The sequence below is a fragment of the Solanum lycopersicum genome, chromosome 3, assembly GCF_036512215.1.
Source record: "Solanum lycopersicum chromosome 3, SLM_r2.1".
In the NCBI taxonomy this organism is placed as follows: Eukaryota; Viridiplantae; Streptophyta; class Magnoliopsida; order Solanales; family Solanaceae; genus Solanum; species Solanum lycopersicum.
Window position 1 is genome coordinate 2,623,352 of NC_090802.1, and position 16,330 is coordinate 2,639,681.

General features: G+C 33.2%; 2 protein-coding genes across 2 annotated transcripts; one reads left to right on the forward strand and one right to left on the reverse strand.

The window, feature by feature from the left end:
• Nucleotides 1–258: 258 nt before the first annotated feature.
• On the forward strand, nt 259–3,698 carry LOC101248359 (uncharacterized). Its single transcript, XM_004234118.5, has one exon. The coding sequence runs from the start codon at nt 1,212–1,214 to the stop codon at nt 3,477–3,479; it is 2,268 nt and encodes a 755-aa protein (XP_004234166.1). The 5' UTR covers nt 259–1,211; the 3' UTR covers nt 3,480–3,698.
• A 6,302-nt stretch (nt 3,699–10,000) lies between these two features.
• Nucleotides 10,001–15,123, reverse strand: LOC101248644 (protein PPLZ12). Its single transcript, XM_004234119.5, has 5 exons — nt 14,680–15,123; nt 13,473–13,593; nt 13,273–13,364; nt 11,206–11,302; nt 10,001–10,589 (listed from the first exon to the last, which is right to left on the reverse strand). The coding sequence occupies exons 1-5, from the start codon at nt 14,872–14,874 to the stop codon at nt 10,222–10,224; spliced, it is 873 nt and encodes a 290-aa protein (XP_004234167.1). The 5' UTR covers nt 14,875–15,123; the 3' UTR covers nt 10,001–10,221.
• Nucleotides 15,124–16,330: the final 1,207 nt, after the last annotated feature.

Here is a 16,330-nt window from a genome sequence, read left to right on the forward strand (position 1 = left end):
TGTTTGACAATACTCAAAATAACTTATTTTAAGTTAAAAAAAACTTATTTTAAGCCAAAAGTTAAAAGCTGGGGTAGGGGTGCTTTTTTTTTTAGCTTATAAGCTGTTTTAAGTTGACCACATTTTTATGTTTTTTCCCTTAATATTTTTATACAATCTCCAAATTACCCATATAACCCTAACATCTCTTTCTTCTATTTTTTCCCCTTAATATTTTTATACAATCTCCAAATTACCCATATAACCCTAACATCTCTTTCTTCTATTTTTTCCTTTTCACGTTTGACATAACAACTTCAGCACTTTTATCCAAACGCATAACTGCTTATTTTAAAAATAAGTTTCAGCACTTTCAAAAGTACTTTTTTAAAGCTGCTTTTATTAAGCCCATCCAAACGGGCCCTTAAGCTACAACTTTTTTTCGTTACTAAATGAGAAAGAAACAGATCATGTACATACTCTCACAACTTCCAAACATTTTTTGTTTACGTGAGCAATAATGTCTAAGATTATAAATATTTTTTCCAGAAACTTTTAATAGCAAGTAATGAAAGTATGCGAAAACTTTTGTTGATGGTCATAGAACTGCTCATGTTTTTTAGAATCCGTTAGCTTTTTGACAATATCTAACAGAATGATGAAACTTATTCATTTTTAAATACTCAAAGAATGTTTTTTGCTAAAAATGATGTTTTAAAGATAAAGTTTAAATTTAGTACATAGTTAAATGATGTTTTTGGCTAAAAACTTGTTACAAAGATAATAATAGCAACACTCGAATATTGGAAATGAATGAGTACGTATCACTCCGAATAAACCTATAAGAGAGGATTTAGGTAGATTTTTGGACACGCGCTCTTATGAGCACGTGGTACCAGGTTTAACACGCACCCCCACCCCCTCTCTCTGCGCAGGTTGTCTTCTCAATTGTGAGCGACAAAAGTAGCATAATAAGACTCACTTTCTTTTTACTAACCAATACTACCATTCTTGCTCCTTTTTTTCAACAATTCTCCTGCAGATTCAGTTAAGCATTTTTACAAACACATAATCTGCAATTTTACATTCTCCGGTTGGATCGCCGGTTTCCGGTATGGAAACAATCGGCCGGAACCCACTTTGTTTTTCATCTAAAATTCTTTACACACAATTATAGTTAGATAATTGATAAACAAACCCGATATATATAAATTTTATTTTTTTTGGTTGAAATGGCTGACATCAATGTTAACTCAGTGTTGACTTCGGGGGAAGATATGGCGGAGAAAGCATTGAGCAAGAGATATGAAGGGTTAGTTGCTGTCCGTACAAAAGCTATAAAAGGGAAAGGAGCTTGGTACTGGGCTCATCTGGAGCCTGTTTTGATTCAAAACCCGGAAACGAATCATCCAAAAGCAGTGAAACTTAAGTGCACTTTGTGTGATGCTGCGTTTTCGGCTTCAAATCCGTCACGGACTGCTACAGAGCATCTAAAAAGAGGTACTTGTCCCAATTTTGGCGCTGTTTTGAGGCCCATTTCACAGTTACCCCCTTTAGCTTCACCTACTTCGCAGAATAATCATCGTAAGAGAAGTTCACCACAAACTGGTACTTGTTCAAATTCGCAACAATTTGGAGTGGTGAACACTTCTCCGCGATTCTGCGGCGAAATGGGATATTCACCACTCCAAACAGCTCAAGCAATTGCTACACATACGGGTTTGAATCAACAACATTTGATGTTGTCGGGTGGGAAAGAGGATTTGGATGCTTTAGCTATGTTGGAAGATAGTGTGAAGAGGCTTAAAAGTTTGAAAAGTTCACCTGGTCCAGCTTTGAATAAGGACCAGGTTGATTCAGCTTTCAATTTGCTGGCTGATTGGTTTTATGAGTCTTGTGGGACTGTGACACTTTCGAGTCTCGAGCATCCAAAATTCAAGGCTTTCCTTAACCAAGTAGGCTTGCCTCAGGTGTCAAGAAAGGATTTTGTAGGAGAAAAACTTGATTCTAAGTTTGATGAAGCAAGAGTGGAGTCCGAAGCTAGGATTCGCGATGCAGCATTTTTTCAAGTTTCTTCAGATGGATGGGGGAGGGATATTTGTAAGTATGGGGAAGATACTGTGATTAAATTTATCATAAATCTTCCTAACGGTACTAATGTATTTCATAAGGCAGTGTATAAGGGCGGATTGGTGCCATCGGAGTATGCAGAGGAAGTTTTACGGGAAACTATTAAAGGGTTGTGTGGTAATGTTGTTCAAAGATGTGTGGGAATAGTTGGAGACAAGTATAAAAGTAAGGCATTGAGGAATTTGGAGTTACAAAATCATTGGATGGTGAATCTTTCATGCCAACTTCATGGATTTATTAGTTTGTTGAAGGACTTTGGTAGAGAACTTCCACTTTTTAAAATCGTTACTGATAATTGCTTAAAAATTGCAAATCTTTTCAATAGCAAGTCCCAAATCAGAAATCATTTTAGGAAATTCAGGTCGCACGGTGTTGAGCTTGCAGGGTTGATTAGAGTTCCTTCAGCTGACTGCAATCTGTCTAAGAACTATGGTCCTGTTATTGCAATGTTGGAGGATATACTAAGTTATGCTCGAATACTGCAGTTAATAGTGCTGGATGATTCCTATAAGGTCTCATGCATAGAGGATCCTGTTGCTAAAGAAGTTGCTGAAATGATACAGGATGTAGGGTTTTGGAACGATGTGGAGGCTGTTCATTCTCTAGTGAAGCTGATCAAGGAGATGACTGATGATATTGAGGTCCAGAGACCCTTAGTTGGTCAGTGTCTTCTTCTTTGGGAGGAGTTGAGAGCTAAAGTAAAGGACTGGTGTGCCAAATTTAGCGTTGCTGAGGGACCTATTGAGAAGATAATCGATACACGGTTCAAGAAAAACTATCACCCTGCATGGTCAGCTGCATTTGTACTTGATCCTTTATACTTAGTGAGGGATGCAAGTGGGAAGTATCTTCCACCATTTAAACGTCTCACACATGATCAAGAGAAGGACATAGACAAGCTAATAACACGGCTAGTACCACGGGAGGAAGCTCCCACTGCACTAATGGAGCTTATGAAATGGAGATCAGAAGGGCTCGACCCACTGTACGCTCAGGCTGTTCAAGTAAAGCAGCGAGATCCTGTAACAGGACGAATGAAAATTGCAAATCCTCAGAGTAGCAGGCTTGTATGGGAAACTTGCCTGAAAGAGTTCAAGTCGCTGGGGAAGGTCGCTGTTAGGCTTCTCTTCCTTCAGGCAACCTCATGTGGATTCAAATGTAATTGGTCCTTTATGAGATGGGTTTCTCTGCAAGGGCAATCGAGGGTTGGCATGGATAGAGCTCAAAGGATGATCTTCATTGCAGCTCACGCAAAACTTGAGAAACGGGATTTTTCCAGTGATGAGGAGAAGGATGCTGAGATGCTTACTACAGCAAATGGTGAGGATGACATGTTCAATGAAGTCTTTGTAGACGCACCCTCAGTTTAATTTATTTTCTTATCTCTTAACTCTTGTAGAATATTGATATTTAGGGTGTATAAATTCTTTTAATTTCACTTTTCTTGATTTGTTACTTCTAATAGACGGCTTTGGAGATATTGTTTGTAGACAATATGAGGAAACTGAGCATTGTAATTCTGTCAATTGCCTATTGATGATATAATGACCTGTTATATGTGAAGCTAGAGGTACTTGGTTCTGAAGAAATATGCTCATGCTTGTTCGTAATCATAATATCTTACAGGCATAGAATGGGACTTTTTGTAATATCCTGCATAGTTTTTGTCTAATATCAAGTACTTTGGGAATGAGTTGAATCAAGTGTGTCCTAATTTATGTTCTAAAGCTGCATCTTGATGCTCATTCCATTTGCAGATAATAAGGAGTTTTGAAGTGCCTAACTTGTTCGAACGGCAGTCTCAGCAAAAAGATTTAGGAGGTTAACAAAAAAGTGAAAAAAGGCTTGTACTTATGTTTATAACTAGACTAGAATTTCACCATATTTATGTTCTACTTCACTTTCTAAGTCTTATCTGTGAATTGACTTACCTTGCCTGCTTTTAGTCAATTAAAATGTTACAGGAAAAAACAAAGGCAGAGACTAACTAATATTGTCACTTTTATTTATTGACCTTAGCCCACGACATGTCAATATTTCTCATATTGAACCAGGTTCATTCATATAGGCGAGAGAACTTATAGCCATGCAATGCTTTCTCAGATTTAGTTGCCCAAAATACTAAAGCTTATCCCGAACTGTGTGTTTTGATTAATCTATACAAGAACTTGTGGATTCAGCTGTTATACTCCTTGCTCTTGCCATGTACTTTCTTAATTTCAACTTTGCTTTTGAATCTTCATCTGTTATCCAAAAGAAGTTGATATTCATGCTGATATTTGATCAAATGCAACATGAAGTTGATATCTCATTAAGTCAGCAATGTGAATTATCAGAACTTCGATATGTCACTTGGGAAATAGGGTGCAAGAACAAAGAACATTCGTAGAGTTTTGAGCTATTCATGGCTATCAAATCATTAACTTGTGCTTGTTTTTATGCTTCTATTGGCTTTTAATATTTGTTATTGTACACATAAAGTTCGACCAAGTGGAAAGGGGAAGCTACTTGAAGATGCGAGTGATATAAAGTACTAATTTCCATTGGAAAGAAATTGAAATGTTGGAAGACATGTGGAATAGTTGTCTGAATTTGTTGTCCTTTTCTCTAGTCAAGTTTTTCTTCATTGGTTGTTGCATGAAAAATCGGATAAGCTTTTATGAGATCAGTCAACCTAAGAACAGTCCGGAAGCAGATCCTTGTAGCCAGAAGAATGACTCCAGAGCATCTGCTTTTAGAGCCCCACAGACGTTGCATCAAGAGGAAGGTTAGAGGGAAGGTTATTTGTTTCTTTCGACTTTCTAAGTATTTAATTGTTTATTTTATTCCCATCAGCCAAGACTGTTTAAAAAGCTTTAGGTTAACTATTTCTTTAAGCATCATGACCATCTATCTATTCTCATACAAGGTGGTACTTTGTTGAAAATTTCACACCAGATTCTTAATTTGAAAGTTAAAAGTTTTTTCTTAGTTCTTGGTTATTTCACCTGATTGGAAAAAGCTACTTTGAGCAAACTGTAAGCAAGGGGCTGTCGGCATTATGGATTGCATATTGTAGCTGAAAAGATTTTTCAACGAATTTCAACTGTCTTCTGGCTCTACTTTGCTGCCTATAACATTGACTACTAATATAATTTGGTATGCATGGAGGCATGCTGTTTTTTTTTTCACGTTGTCATTCACGTGCACCATTCATAATTACACTTCAGATAATAGGACTTCACTAAGTTTTGGTTCAAGTATTCGTCTTAAACTGGTAACTGTTATAACTGCTTATAGATTTCTGAGAAATACCTATAATTTATGACCTGCATGCAGATATACTTGCTCCATAGCTGACTTAACGAATTCTGGTCTTGGAAACCTCTATGAAATGATTGTTAATATATAACTACGCTGAAATTGGATACAATAACCATCATTTGATTCCTTTTCTTGTGGCTGAATTCTTGACAATCTTAACATGACATAGTACCCTACAGGTAAAAATTTCCAATCTACAGGACATGTTTATGATTATTCTTTAAACATCTTTGTGTGCAATAGTACAGGAGATGGTGAAAAAGTGGTGAGATGAAACATACAGAAGGTAGGGCACTGCTGCATATGGGTTGTATGATTTATTTGGTATGCAGTGCTCATTATTGTGTTAAAGTTTTGCTGCTTTTATTTTCGGAATCTTCAATCATTCCTTTTCTACAGTGTAAGCCTGTTTACATTCTATACAAAAAAAAATTCTGTTGCAAGTACAAATTAATTCCTTGATCTTTCAGGACAAAAAAATTGTATAGCATACAAGAAAAAAGAGAGGCGGGAAGGGCCAAAAAGAGGAAACGAAATTAAAAAGCCGATTTTTCTGGAGGATGATATTGTTACTGCTAGTTCACTTGTCTATAGAATTTGCTATAGGTATTAATTGATGGAGGGACACGAGGAATGTGCTGATAACGCTAACTACTAATAGACTGCTCAACCAACTAGAGGAATTGAAAAGGCCTTTTCACTCGTATGGTATGTGTTTCGATTTCATAGTTCATTGTTGTCATGTTCCTGTTTTTAAAAAAGGTTGAAACAGAATGATTATTATCAACAGGACACCAGTCTTTTTCTACCAGAATCTACACACTTTCAAATCTCCCTCATTATTACCATTCTCTCTTTTCATTCTTGCCCACTTCATACGAATCTCGATCAAATTATTAAAAGCAAGCTCCAATTACATATACTTCTTTTGCTGTTATTTCATTGACCTGAACTGCTTACTTATTCCGCCTCCTTTTACTTAGCTAGGGAATGATGAGTTCTTGTTTTCAACTCGAATATTAGCTCAACGTATGGCATACTGTTGAGTCTACTCTATAGTTATGTTACCATTTTCCTTGTGATCCATTCACAATGGCTATAAGTTAGTAGTAAATATAGAGAGTGATAGATGAGAATGATATCTTGTTTTTCTTATTTTGGAATGAGCTTTGCTCCTGTTGCATTCTAATTGGTGGACAATCTCTTTCTTTGTATAGTTAGGGAGTCTCCTTTTGCACCTTATGTGTAGATTTTTGCCTCTGGCCCCTCACTGTATTTTTCTTCCAAAAGTAAAAATTATAACCACAGTGTCTCAGATCAGTTTATGTACTTCGATTAATCTACCCGTTTTTATTTTCTATCGCACTTCCATTATGTCTTTTCCTAGATTGTTTTTGCTTTGAGCATGAGGTCTATCGGAAACAACCTCTCTCTATCATCTTTTGAGGTAAAAGTAAGGTCTGTGTACACACTACCCCTCCCCAGACCCCTCTGTGCGAAATTACACTGGATATATTGTTGTTGATTGATCTACCGGATTGTCCCTCTGCTCAGGGGCGGATCTCAAGCTCATAGAAACCTATAGTAGCTTTTGACAAAACTTTATATATGTATTTAACTCTACAAACCTAGTTACTATTGTATATTAACTTGATATCGTTGTAGGTACAAATAAACTTCAATATGTGGATCTATCTTCAACTTTCTCTTATATGACACACAGGATTTCGAGAAGAACCACACACAACCTACTCTTAACACTATTGACTGATTTCATGACTCAAACCACGATCGAAAAATGAATAGCTAGAGAAATGGGTTTTCTCTTCATACCTAATCACTATCACATATAATTAATGATATACTAGAAGAAAACATGTGTAGAAAAATATCTGTCAATCACTTATTATTATTGTATTATATGAAATCAATAAATGTGGTCCTAGGGAGCATCTTATCGTTGTGTTATTTTTGTGGTCCAAACTCATTAACTTGTTACATACACACATTAATGGTGTTATTTCAAGATTATGGTTTAGTCGTCTTAATCTACAACAGTGAAAAATACACATTATTTTGAGTAGACTTTTTGAAGAATTAATGATTCCCACTTGAGTTAAACACAAGCAGCCAACTACTAATACATCTGATTAGACATTAATTGGTAGATTACTTCTCCCACTCACTCTTCTACTTTTGTTAATTTATTTTTTATACCCCCCCACCCACAATCTTAATTTTACACAAAAGGAGCAAAGAGAAAACAAAAATATACTCGGTGTATTTTAACCGAGTACGATATTTTTGGAGGATAGAATGTAGCATATGCAACAAAAAGGTTATTTCCAATTGACCCCAGGGTCAAAACAAAAAGAAAATGTATGAAACAACTTTATAACTAAATATTAAATTATAAGAAACAACAAATATCGAGAAAATTGAAAAATAAGAAGCTATAAATATACTACTATGACTACTTAGTTATAAAGACATTAATCGTATAGACTAATATAGACGTACACTTTTCGACCTATCAATCTTTTACCATAATTCTGTATACTCTATACTTTTTTATTTAAGATTATGATCTCGATAAATCATAATTGTGCTATGTTATGTCTAATTGACTCACTAATGAAATCTTTAATTTAAATTTAGATGGGAAGCAGTTTTGTTTTAATTCAGTACAGTTTTAACCATTGTCTGCCAATAGAGGAATAAATGATTAGTGCCATCAAATCTTTATTATTATTATTATTATTATTATTATTATTATTATTATTATTATTACAGTGCACTGTAATTATAACGAAACCCTAATGTAATTATTATAATTTGGTTTATATTCTTGTGGTTCTATTATTACATTACATATGTTGTACGGTGAATAAAGTGACCACATACCTAAAACATATTATCATTTTCTATTATTACAGTCTAAAAAGTAACGCATTATCTACCATCACTTTTGGGTCCACAATTATTATTATTATTATTATTATTATTAACATACTTTTCTACACCTTTTTTTAAAAAAAAAAAAAAAAATTCTCCCTTTTTCCTCCATTTGTATATAGTCTTACTGTCTACATATGGAAATATTCAATTTCTTCCTCAATAGCAATTTGTTTATTCTTTCAACCATAATTAAATACACCTTAGTATTCTATTGGTGTTAGTTTAGCGCGATATTACGAGATTGTTTGATTGGGAATAAGTTATTTTATTATGTATATAAGATAATTTATCCCTGTTACTAAGATATAATGGTGAGATAAATAACACCTCCAACCAAACACAGAATAAAATAATTCTGTATTTTGTTCCTAAGTATAAATGATAATTCAAAAATACATTTTTATAATGATGTTATTAAAAAATATTTATTAGCTAGAAAGATTATGTGGACTAGAAATACTACTACTTCCTTGTCAAACATATCAAAGTTGGAGGCCAATGGAACTCATGATTTATTTTGACTTAATATTATCTTAATTATAGTCGAGGATTTTTTGAAAATAGTTTTTTATTTCAATGAGTAGGAATAAAATCAATATAAATTTCTATCCTTTTCGATTCTTATATATAAAATTACAACAAGTATATTACTGTTATTAAATATTATCATGCATTGAGTTGTCACAGCGCTTCCATCCCCTAGAGGTATGGTTGCATTTTCAATTCTTTTTCGGAACTAATTCCTCAAAGCACATATTTTAGTTTTTTTCTATAGTATTCATATTAATTGATGTATAAAATTTCGAATGAATTTTCATTTTAAAATATAGGTAATAATGTCTAGATGTAATAGCTGGCATATCATGGTGAAGGTACTAAGGTCAAAATCAGCAAAATTAATGAGCATTGACGTAGTTATGTCAAAAGAATATTAGAATTGATTCAGAAAAATTTAGCTGTTACCTACCTTTTTTCATCCATCTAATTTTATTTTTAATTTGTTTGAAATTTCAAATATTAAACAAACCATACTAAACTTTATAACATGTTTTGACCAACCTGTTCATGTTACAGAACAAGATTGAATACTGTATGTGTTTGCTTTTTTTTGCAGAAACAAATATAGATTCTCATATCTAACGTGTTTTTACCCTCTTAAAAGATGTATAGTCACTAGGGATCGACAATTGAATAAATTAGATTAAATTTGGACGGATCATAATCGAGTCAAGATCATTCAACCCAAATTTACTTAGGTCAAAATGGATTTGATAATAGATTACATTACAGGTCATAATCCAACCCAATCTAATTTTTACTAAACTTAATTATTTTATCTTTTTCTTTAAAACTATTTTAATAGCTAATAAAATCACTTTTTTTCTTTATTATGGCTATGTACAATTTACAAAATTAAAAAAAAAAATTCTAACTTTTTTTCATAAGATTTCTCATCAAGTCAATTCGAATTATATATTAACCAAATTTTTAAAAAGGATTGGCATGAATTGAGCTAGTAAATGAACGAGTCAATAACCCATCCGAACTTAAATGAATTGCGAGCTGAGTTTGATTTGGCCCTCTTAATAGTCACTATAGCACCTGAAAGTGAATATACAAATTACAGACATTTTCTGATATTCCTCCATTTTCTATTCTTTTTTTTTAAAAAAAACTTCTTTATTATTATTTTTGCTATACAACATCAAACAATGTTGCCAATGTCAATGCTCATGGCTAAAGAGAAAACAAAAACAATCCAAACCAAAACTATCAAACTCCAATTGTTCTTATTGTGTAACCTTCTTGGGTACAACAGACACAGGCTTCTGATCGTTAAAACGAGCAGACCTATTCAGCGTCCTTTGCGCTAGCTGCTTCCATCAGGCCATTACGTATCTGATCACCAATGTCGCGAACATGGCCAGGACCATGTGGTATGAAAACGGTTGTGTTCTTTGAAGAGTTCCCAAGGTCTTTGATGGTGTCAAAATATTGGGTGATCATTATAAGATCCATTACTTCTTTGGCAGAGGTCCCTTCTACTTTATGTGAGAAGTTTAAGATGTTTTCTCTCAAACCATCGGTAATTGCCTGCCTCTGCCTGGCAACCCCAACCCCACCTAAATACTTGGCTTCAGCCTCAGCTTCTGCTTTCTTAACTTGCAGAATTTTATCTGCTTCTCCTTTGTATACACTAGCAAGCTGCATCCTTTGAGCTATAACACAAAATAAGATAAAATAGTGTATAGTTCAGTAAACTGTCACTCTACGTAACAGAGAACAACAATCTATAATCTCCATTATTTTAATTATATAGTACTTCTGAAAACAAAAAGCGATAGATTAGGTAACATTTGTCTCTCCACACACCAGATGCATCCTCAATCGGCACCTTGCTCAAAGATATATTCCAAGTTCCAAAATGTGCATTAGAACTTACCGAGGAATACAACAGATCAGTACCATGAATGCTATTTTATTTGTACACTAAATCAGAAGTAGAAACTAAGAATTATCAACACTCTTTTCGTACGCTAATTCAGAGGTCAAAAAGCAGAAATTTGAAGTACAGTCCATGCTATTTGCATACGAATTCCCCTTCAAATTCAAAGCATGCACTTTATAACTATGCTAATTCAGAAGTAGAAACTAGAAACCAAGATCACCAACACTCTATTTGTACACTAATTCAGAAGTAGGAAAAACAGAAACATAGATACCATCGACACTCTATTTGTATACTAGTATAAATAAGTTCCCCTTCAAATCTTAAATCACACATTTCTTAAACAAGAAATTTTATTCATATGCAAAACTACAGCAGTTTCTTACCTGCATTTATCTCATTCATAGCTCTTCTCACAGAAGCATCAGGAATAATGTCAACCATCAGTATGTGCTCGATATTATATCCATACGCACCCATCACCTGATACATAAACAAACTAAATAAGAGACTCAAGAAACAAATATTTCCTATTGGAAATGGAGAAAGTTCCAAAGCCTAGTAAACTATGTAACAAATAACAATTATTCAAATGATTCCTAAAGCTTTCTTAAGGAACAATTTCATGATCTAAACTCTCTCTATTCCCCGTTTCTCCTTTTTGATAAGTCAGATTGAGATGGTATTTTTTCCTTTTGCATCTTCTTCTACATCCCTTTTTTGGGGCAGTTTTTTTTTTGTTTATTGGGGGGACAACAAACAGCTTCCAGTAAGTTCTACCTCAAATTCTACTCGATCAGTAAAAATAACAAAAAATAAGGTAAAAATTTATGCTAGAACAAGGTCAAGAATTTTCACCGATATACTAAAGAAAAAAGAAGAAGGAACTAGAACACACACAAGAATCTAAGCTGAGAAGTTTTACAATAACATCCTTATTTTTGAGTAAGGCAACAGAGGAATCCTTGTTTACCTTGAGGAATTTCCCTCCCCTTTTTGCGGGGTGGGGTAGGGGGTGGAAGAACACTGTGTAGAGGGTGCTGCCTCATTTTTAGAATTCTACTTGATTAATAAAATTAAAGAAAGAAATACTCCCTCAGTTTCATTTTACTTGACCCCTATACAAAAATAGATGTTTCAATATACTTGTCCATTTAGCAAATCAAGAGAGTTATATTACTGATTCCCCCATATCACCCTTAATATAGATAACTACATAAAGTAGTAGTAGTCAAATTTAGAGTTCCAAGCATCATCAATAAGGTTAGCTTAGTAAAATAAACCTCTAATTAAAGCTTTCTTAAGGAGTGTGTCAGGTCAACAAGGGCTAAGTAATATGAAACGGGAAGAAGTACAATTTTTTCTCTTAGAGACATATTAGGAAATACCAAAATAGTATAACGTATTGATGACAGAAGACCAATACCAGTTTTTCCCCCTAATATACTAGAAGGAAGAGGAGCAGAAAAGTCAATTTCCTTCAATTAGTAGAAGATGACTACTTGAACATAAAATTTCCAATTTAAAAATTCTGAGAGAATCTTCTCAAAAAAGGTTTATTGATAATGGTCAATTAACCATATATGCTTCTAGATAATGGGAGGAATACTTTTTGAGAAAAAAGAAAAGAAATTAAGATGAGCCGTACAAAGTGAGGCAGGAAATGATCTTGAGTTAGAAGCAAGTGTTACAACATTCCCAAGCAGGGAGGGGCAATCTAATATCTAACGATCCAAAATCCCAGCCTTCCATTTAAAATTGATCAGAAGTGTTGCACTATATGGATAGTAGTTTTAGCTTTTGGAATAGAGAAGGAAATCGGTCCGGACACAAGGAGAGATGGAAGATTGTCCCAGCAAGCATTTGGTGGACTATCGGGATGGAAAGGAACCAGAGATGCTTTGAAAATAAGAGCTGCTCACTGCAGAAACTGAAGATGAACTGTCTGGTCCTTTTTTTTTTTTTTTTGGTGTAAACATAAATATCCTCAAGAAGAAGAGGATATTCCTAGTATTCTAGATAAATTGTGATGTAGCAGTAGTTTTATCTTCCCTATATTTTGGCTGTAAGTATTACTGGAATACTTCCTGACTATCCCTTTGTTCATAATACAAGTACCTTTCTCAAAAAAAAAAGTGTTGCACTTTGCATGATAAAATCTCAATTAAGAAACGAACAAGTGAAACTTTTGGGGAGCTAAAGTCATCCAAATGATAGCATTTCACTGAAAAATCCAGGCTCCAACAGTTTGAAACAGGATAAAATTTGTTTGAATTTCATACACAACATATGAACAAACAAACTAATTAGTTTTTTTTTTTCCATTGCTTTTGTTACCCCTCACCATCCTACCAAATTCACTCTATTTCCTATGGATCAGGTTGTGTTCTAAATTTTAAATGGAGAAAGTGAGATTTCATTTCCCGGCTGCCCACACAAAGACACAAATTTACCTTCTCAAGTTCCTCCAAAACAGCCTTAGCAACTTCATCCTTTTGCTCAAAAAGCTCATCCAAATTCATTTTGGGGACATGGGCTCGAACAACTAGAAGAATCAAGAACATTGAACGAGATTAGCATCATGCAAGTGGCATGAATAAACAAGAGCAAAAATAAACTCACAAGAAGTAAAACCAAAAAAAAAACAAATTACCATCAAATACATAAGCCTGAATCTGCTCTGTAGGATTTTGCAACTCATAGAAAGCATCATCAGCATTTTGCCTGATCACTCTATATTGGATTGAGCACAGCAATTGAACAAAGACATTATCCTGAACAATAACAAATTAGTTAATTTTCTCCAGGTGAAGAAACATATTGGCCCATTTCTGTCCTAAACTGCTACTGAATTCTCAAAAAGATACCAGTAGTTTAGGGCAACGTAGATTAGATCAAACGGCCTCAAAATCAAAAGCTTTTTAATATCATTCATCATATTATAGAGAAATACTATTAGCTCAGCATCAATTTATGTCAATTTTGTCTACTTCAAGGAGCATATTATGAAACATCTCACTAGGAGGCCTGGGGAAATGATGCTTTAACTTTCTTAAGATAATTAGTTGACCAATTAATGTCGTCAAGACATGCCTAGAGGTTTAACAGAACAGTCCATAGAAAGAGAGGATGTATTACTCTGACTGCAGTTTCTATTCCAGTCCAAACGAGTAAGAAGAAGAAAAAAAACGCTTAGCATGATGTACTCTAAAAGAAAATCCACAATATCTGATTGACTTACAAACTGCAAATCCATTTATACATTGGAAACCATTACCTTCAAATTATAGGGGCCGGTAAAGTTCCCCAAAATTAACAACTTCACCCCTTCAAGAGCGTATTAATCTAATCTCTGACTTTCTTCAGCATTATACCACCTCATAAAACATAATAATACAGGCAAGTTTTAATTTTGAAACTCTAACAGGCTAAAGTTCATTCATTTCCACAGAATTGAATTTGCTGCATACACTCTAAATGTACTTTCACTAAACAACCATCTTGAGTTTTTTTCCCTCTCTCACAATCCAATATTTCTTAGCTTTATCCACTCATTGGATATCATCCTAATAGGAATTGAGCTTGGTCTGTAGAAGGTCAAATCTTTTTTCATATTCCTTGTAAATATACATTTAGCTACTTTATTCATAGATTTTGTTTTGTCTATTTGATATCAACTCGTATCAGCAACATAACTATGTTGTTCAATTACACCAAATGTAACTAGAAACTATAAAAAAGCTAAATTATTCAAAATTAACCGATCGATCATTCAATTTTTGCATACACACAATGGAAAACAGTAGGAGGGTTTTACTTTTTTAGGGACGTAATCGGAATAATAAATAGTAGTAGTATACCTTGGTTTTGGTCTCAATTTTGACATCAAGAGAATTGATCCTGGTGGAGAGAGTTCCAGTGAGGCATTCTCCGGCCAAGGGATTCCAGAAATTGAGCCCTGGTTCTGCTAATCTGTCAAAACGTCCCCATTTTTCCACCACACCAACGCTCGCCTGTTCTATGCAGCCGCAGAATACACAGTTAACATTCCCCATAGCTTTTCTCTGTATCAAAAATTTCCGAATTAGGGTTTTAAGGGATTTGATGTTGCTGATGAATTCAGGAACTCAACGCCCTTTTTGTATGGACAAACGTATAGGCGACGACCGCCATTAATTTCACACAAACAAACTTGTTCGCACGAAATATCTTTTTTTTTTAAAAAAAATAAAAATTGATTTTTCAGACCTTTGGAGTATTAATAAATTTTAGTAAACTTTATTCTTATGAAGTTGTCAATGGATATTAAAAAAATTCCATCATTACAGACTATTAAATTTTAAAAATAAAATTATAGGTTTCAAAATAAATTTATACTACTTATATTATCTATACAGGGTGAAAAATGTAGAATTAGGGGTGTTTGTGGTTCGATTTGAATTTATTGTTTTGTTAAAAATTAAAATCAAATTAATTTAAGTCGATATTTTAAAATTTTAAAATCAAATCAAATAAAAATTAACAGTCGGTTTGGTTATTGGCGGTTTGTTCTGATTTTCTGATCTTTTTATTTTGAAAGTAATAAATTTTTGAGGACATAAGTATCTCGGTAGACACAAACATCTAGTACATGAACAATCCACATATAAGCTATTGTTGGTTCAATTAATCAATTAAACAGTACTAAAATTATCATTACACGAACAAAGCGATTCAATTAAGAGAAGATGTAACTATCTTATGAAAAGTATTTGATAGTTAAAGACTAATGTAATGAATTTTGATGGACTTGACCTGGTTTTATGATTGTAATAGATGGGCTCAAATTTACGTGTTGTACTTAAGAAAATGATAAAGTTAAAGACTTAAATTACTTAAAATTTTAAAAAATATTTATATTTTATTTATGAATAATATATAAATAATTATAAAATTTCTATATATAGTATATCGGTTCGACTTGATTATTTTTGTAGTAATTTTTTAATAAAATCAAAATCAAATCAAATAATATCGATTTTTTAAACGTTAAACCAAACCTAATCAAATTAAATCAAATATTAATTTTTCAATCGCTTTAATTCAAATTGCGATTCGATTTGACTTTTTAACGATAATCATGAATAACTATATGTAGAATGAGCACATAAATAATGTATATTTTACTTATTTTTTGGATGATATTATCATGTATTTTTATTTTCATTTTATATCTACTATATTATAAAAGGCAGTTAAAGTGCCAAAACAGGCAACAGGTCAAATAAATTATCATGGAGTATTTCGTATGTTGTTTTTTCCCTAAATTGGACTTAACATGAGCTTACAAAAATAGAAAATATTAATTAAATTATAATATTATATATAAAATGTATCAAAGGTCATTTTAGTTATTTCGTGGTTCCTTTGATTTGTTGTCTTATCTCTAAGTTTTTGTATATTTAAAAATTACCTAAAGTTTTTATAAATAAAAATAATTAAAAGATATGGAAAAAAATTATTTGATTCTTA

Coding starts and splice junctions, on each gene's coding strand:
- LOC101248359 (XM_004234118.5), top strand. CDS start 1,212: ATGGCTGACATCAATGTTAACTCAGTGTTGACTTCGGGGGAAGATATG.
- LOC101248644 (XM_004234119.5), bottom strand. CDS start 14,874: ATGGGGAATGTTAACTGTGTATTCTGCGGCTGCATAGAACAGGCGAGC. Junction 13,365..13,472: donor TCAGGCTTATGTATTTGATG/GTAATTTGTTTT, acceptor TGATTCTTCTAG/TTGTTCGAGCCCATGTCCCC. Junction 11,303..13,272: donor TTTTGGAGGAACTTGAGAAG/GTAAATTTGTGT, acceptor TTTATGTATCAG/GTGATGGGTGCGTATGGATA.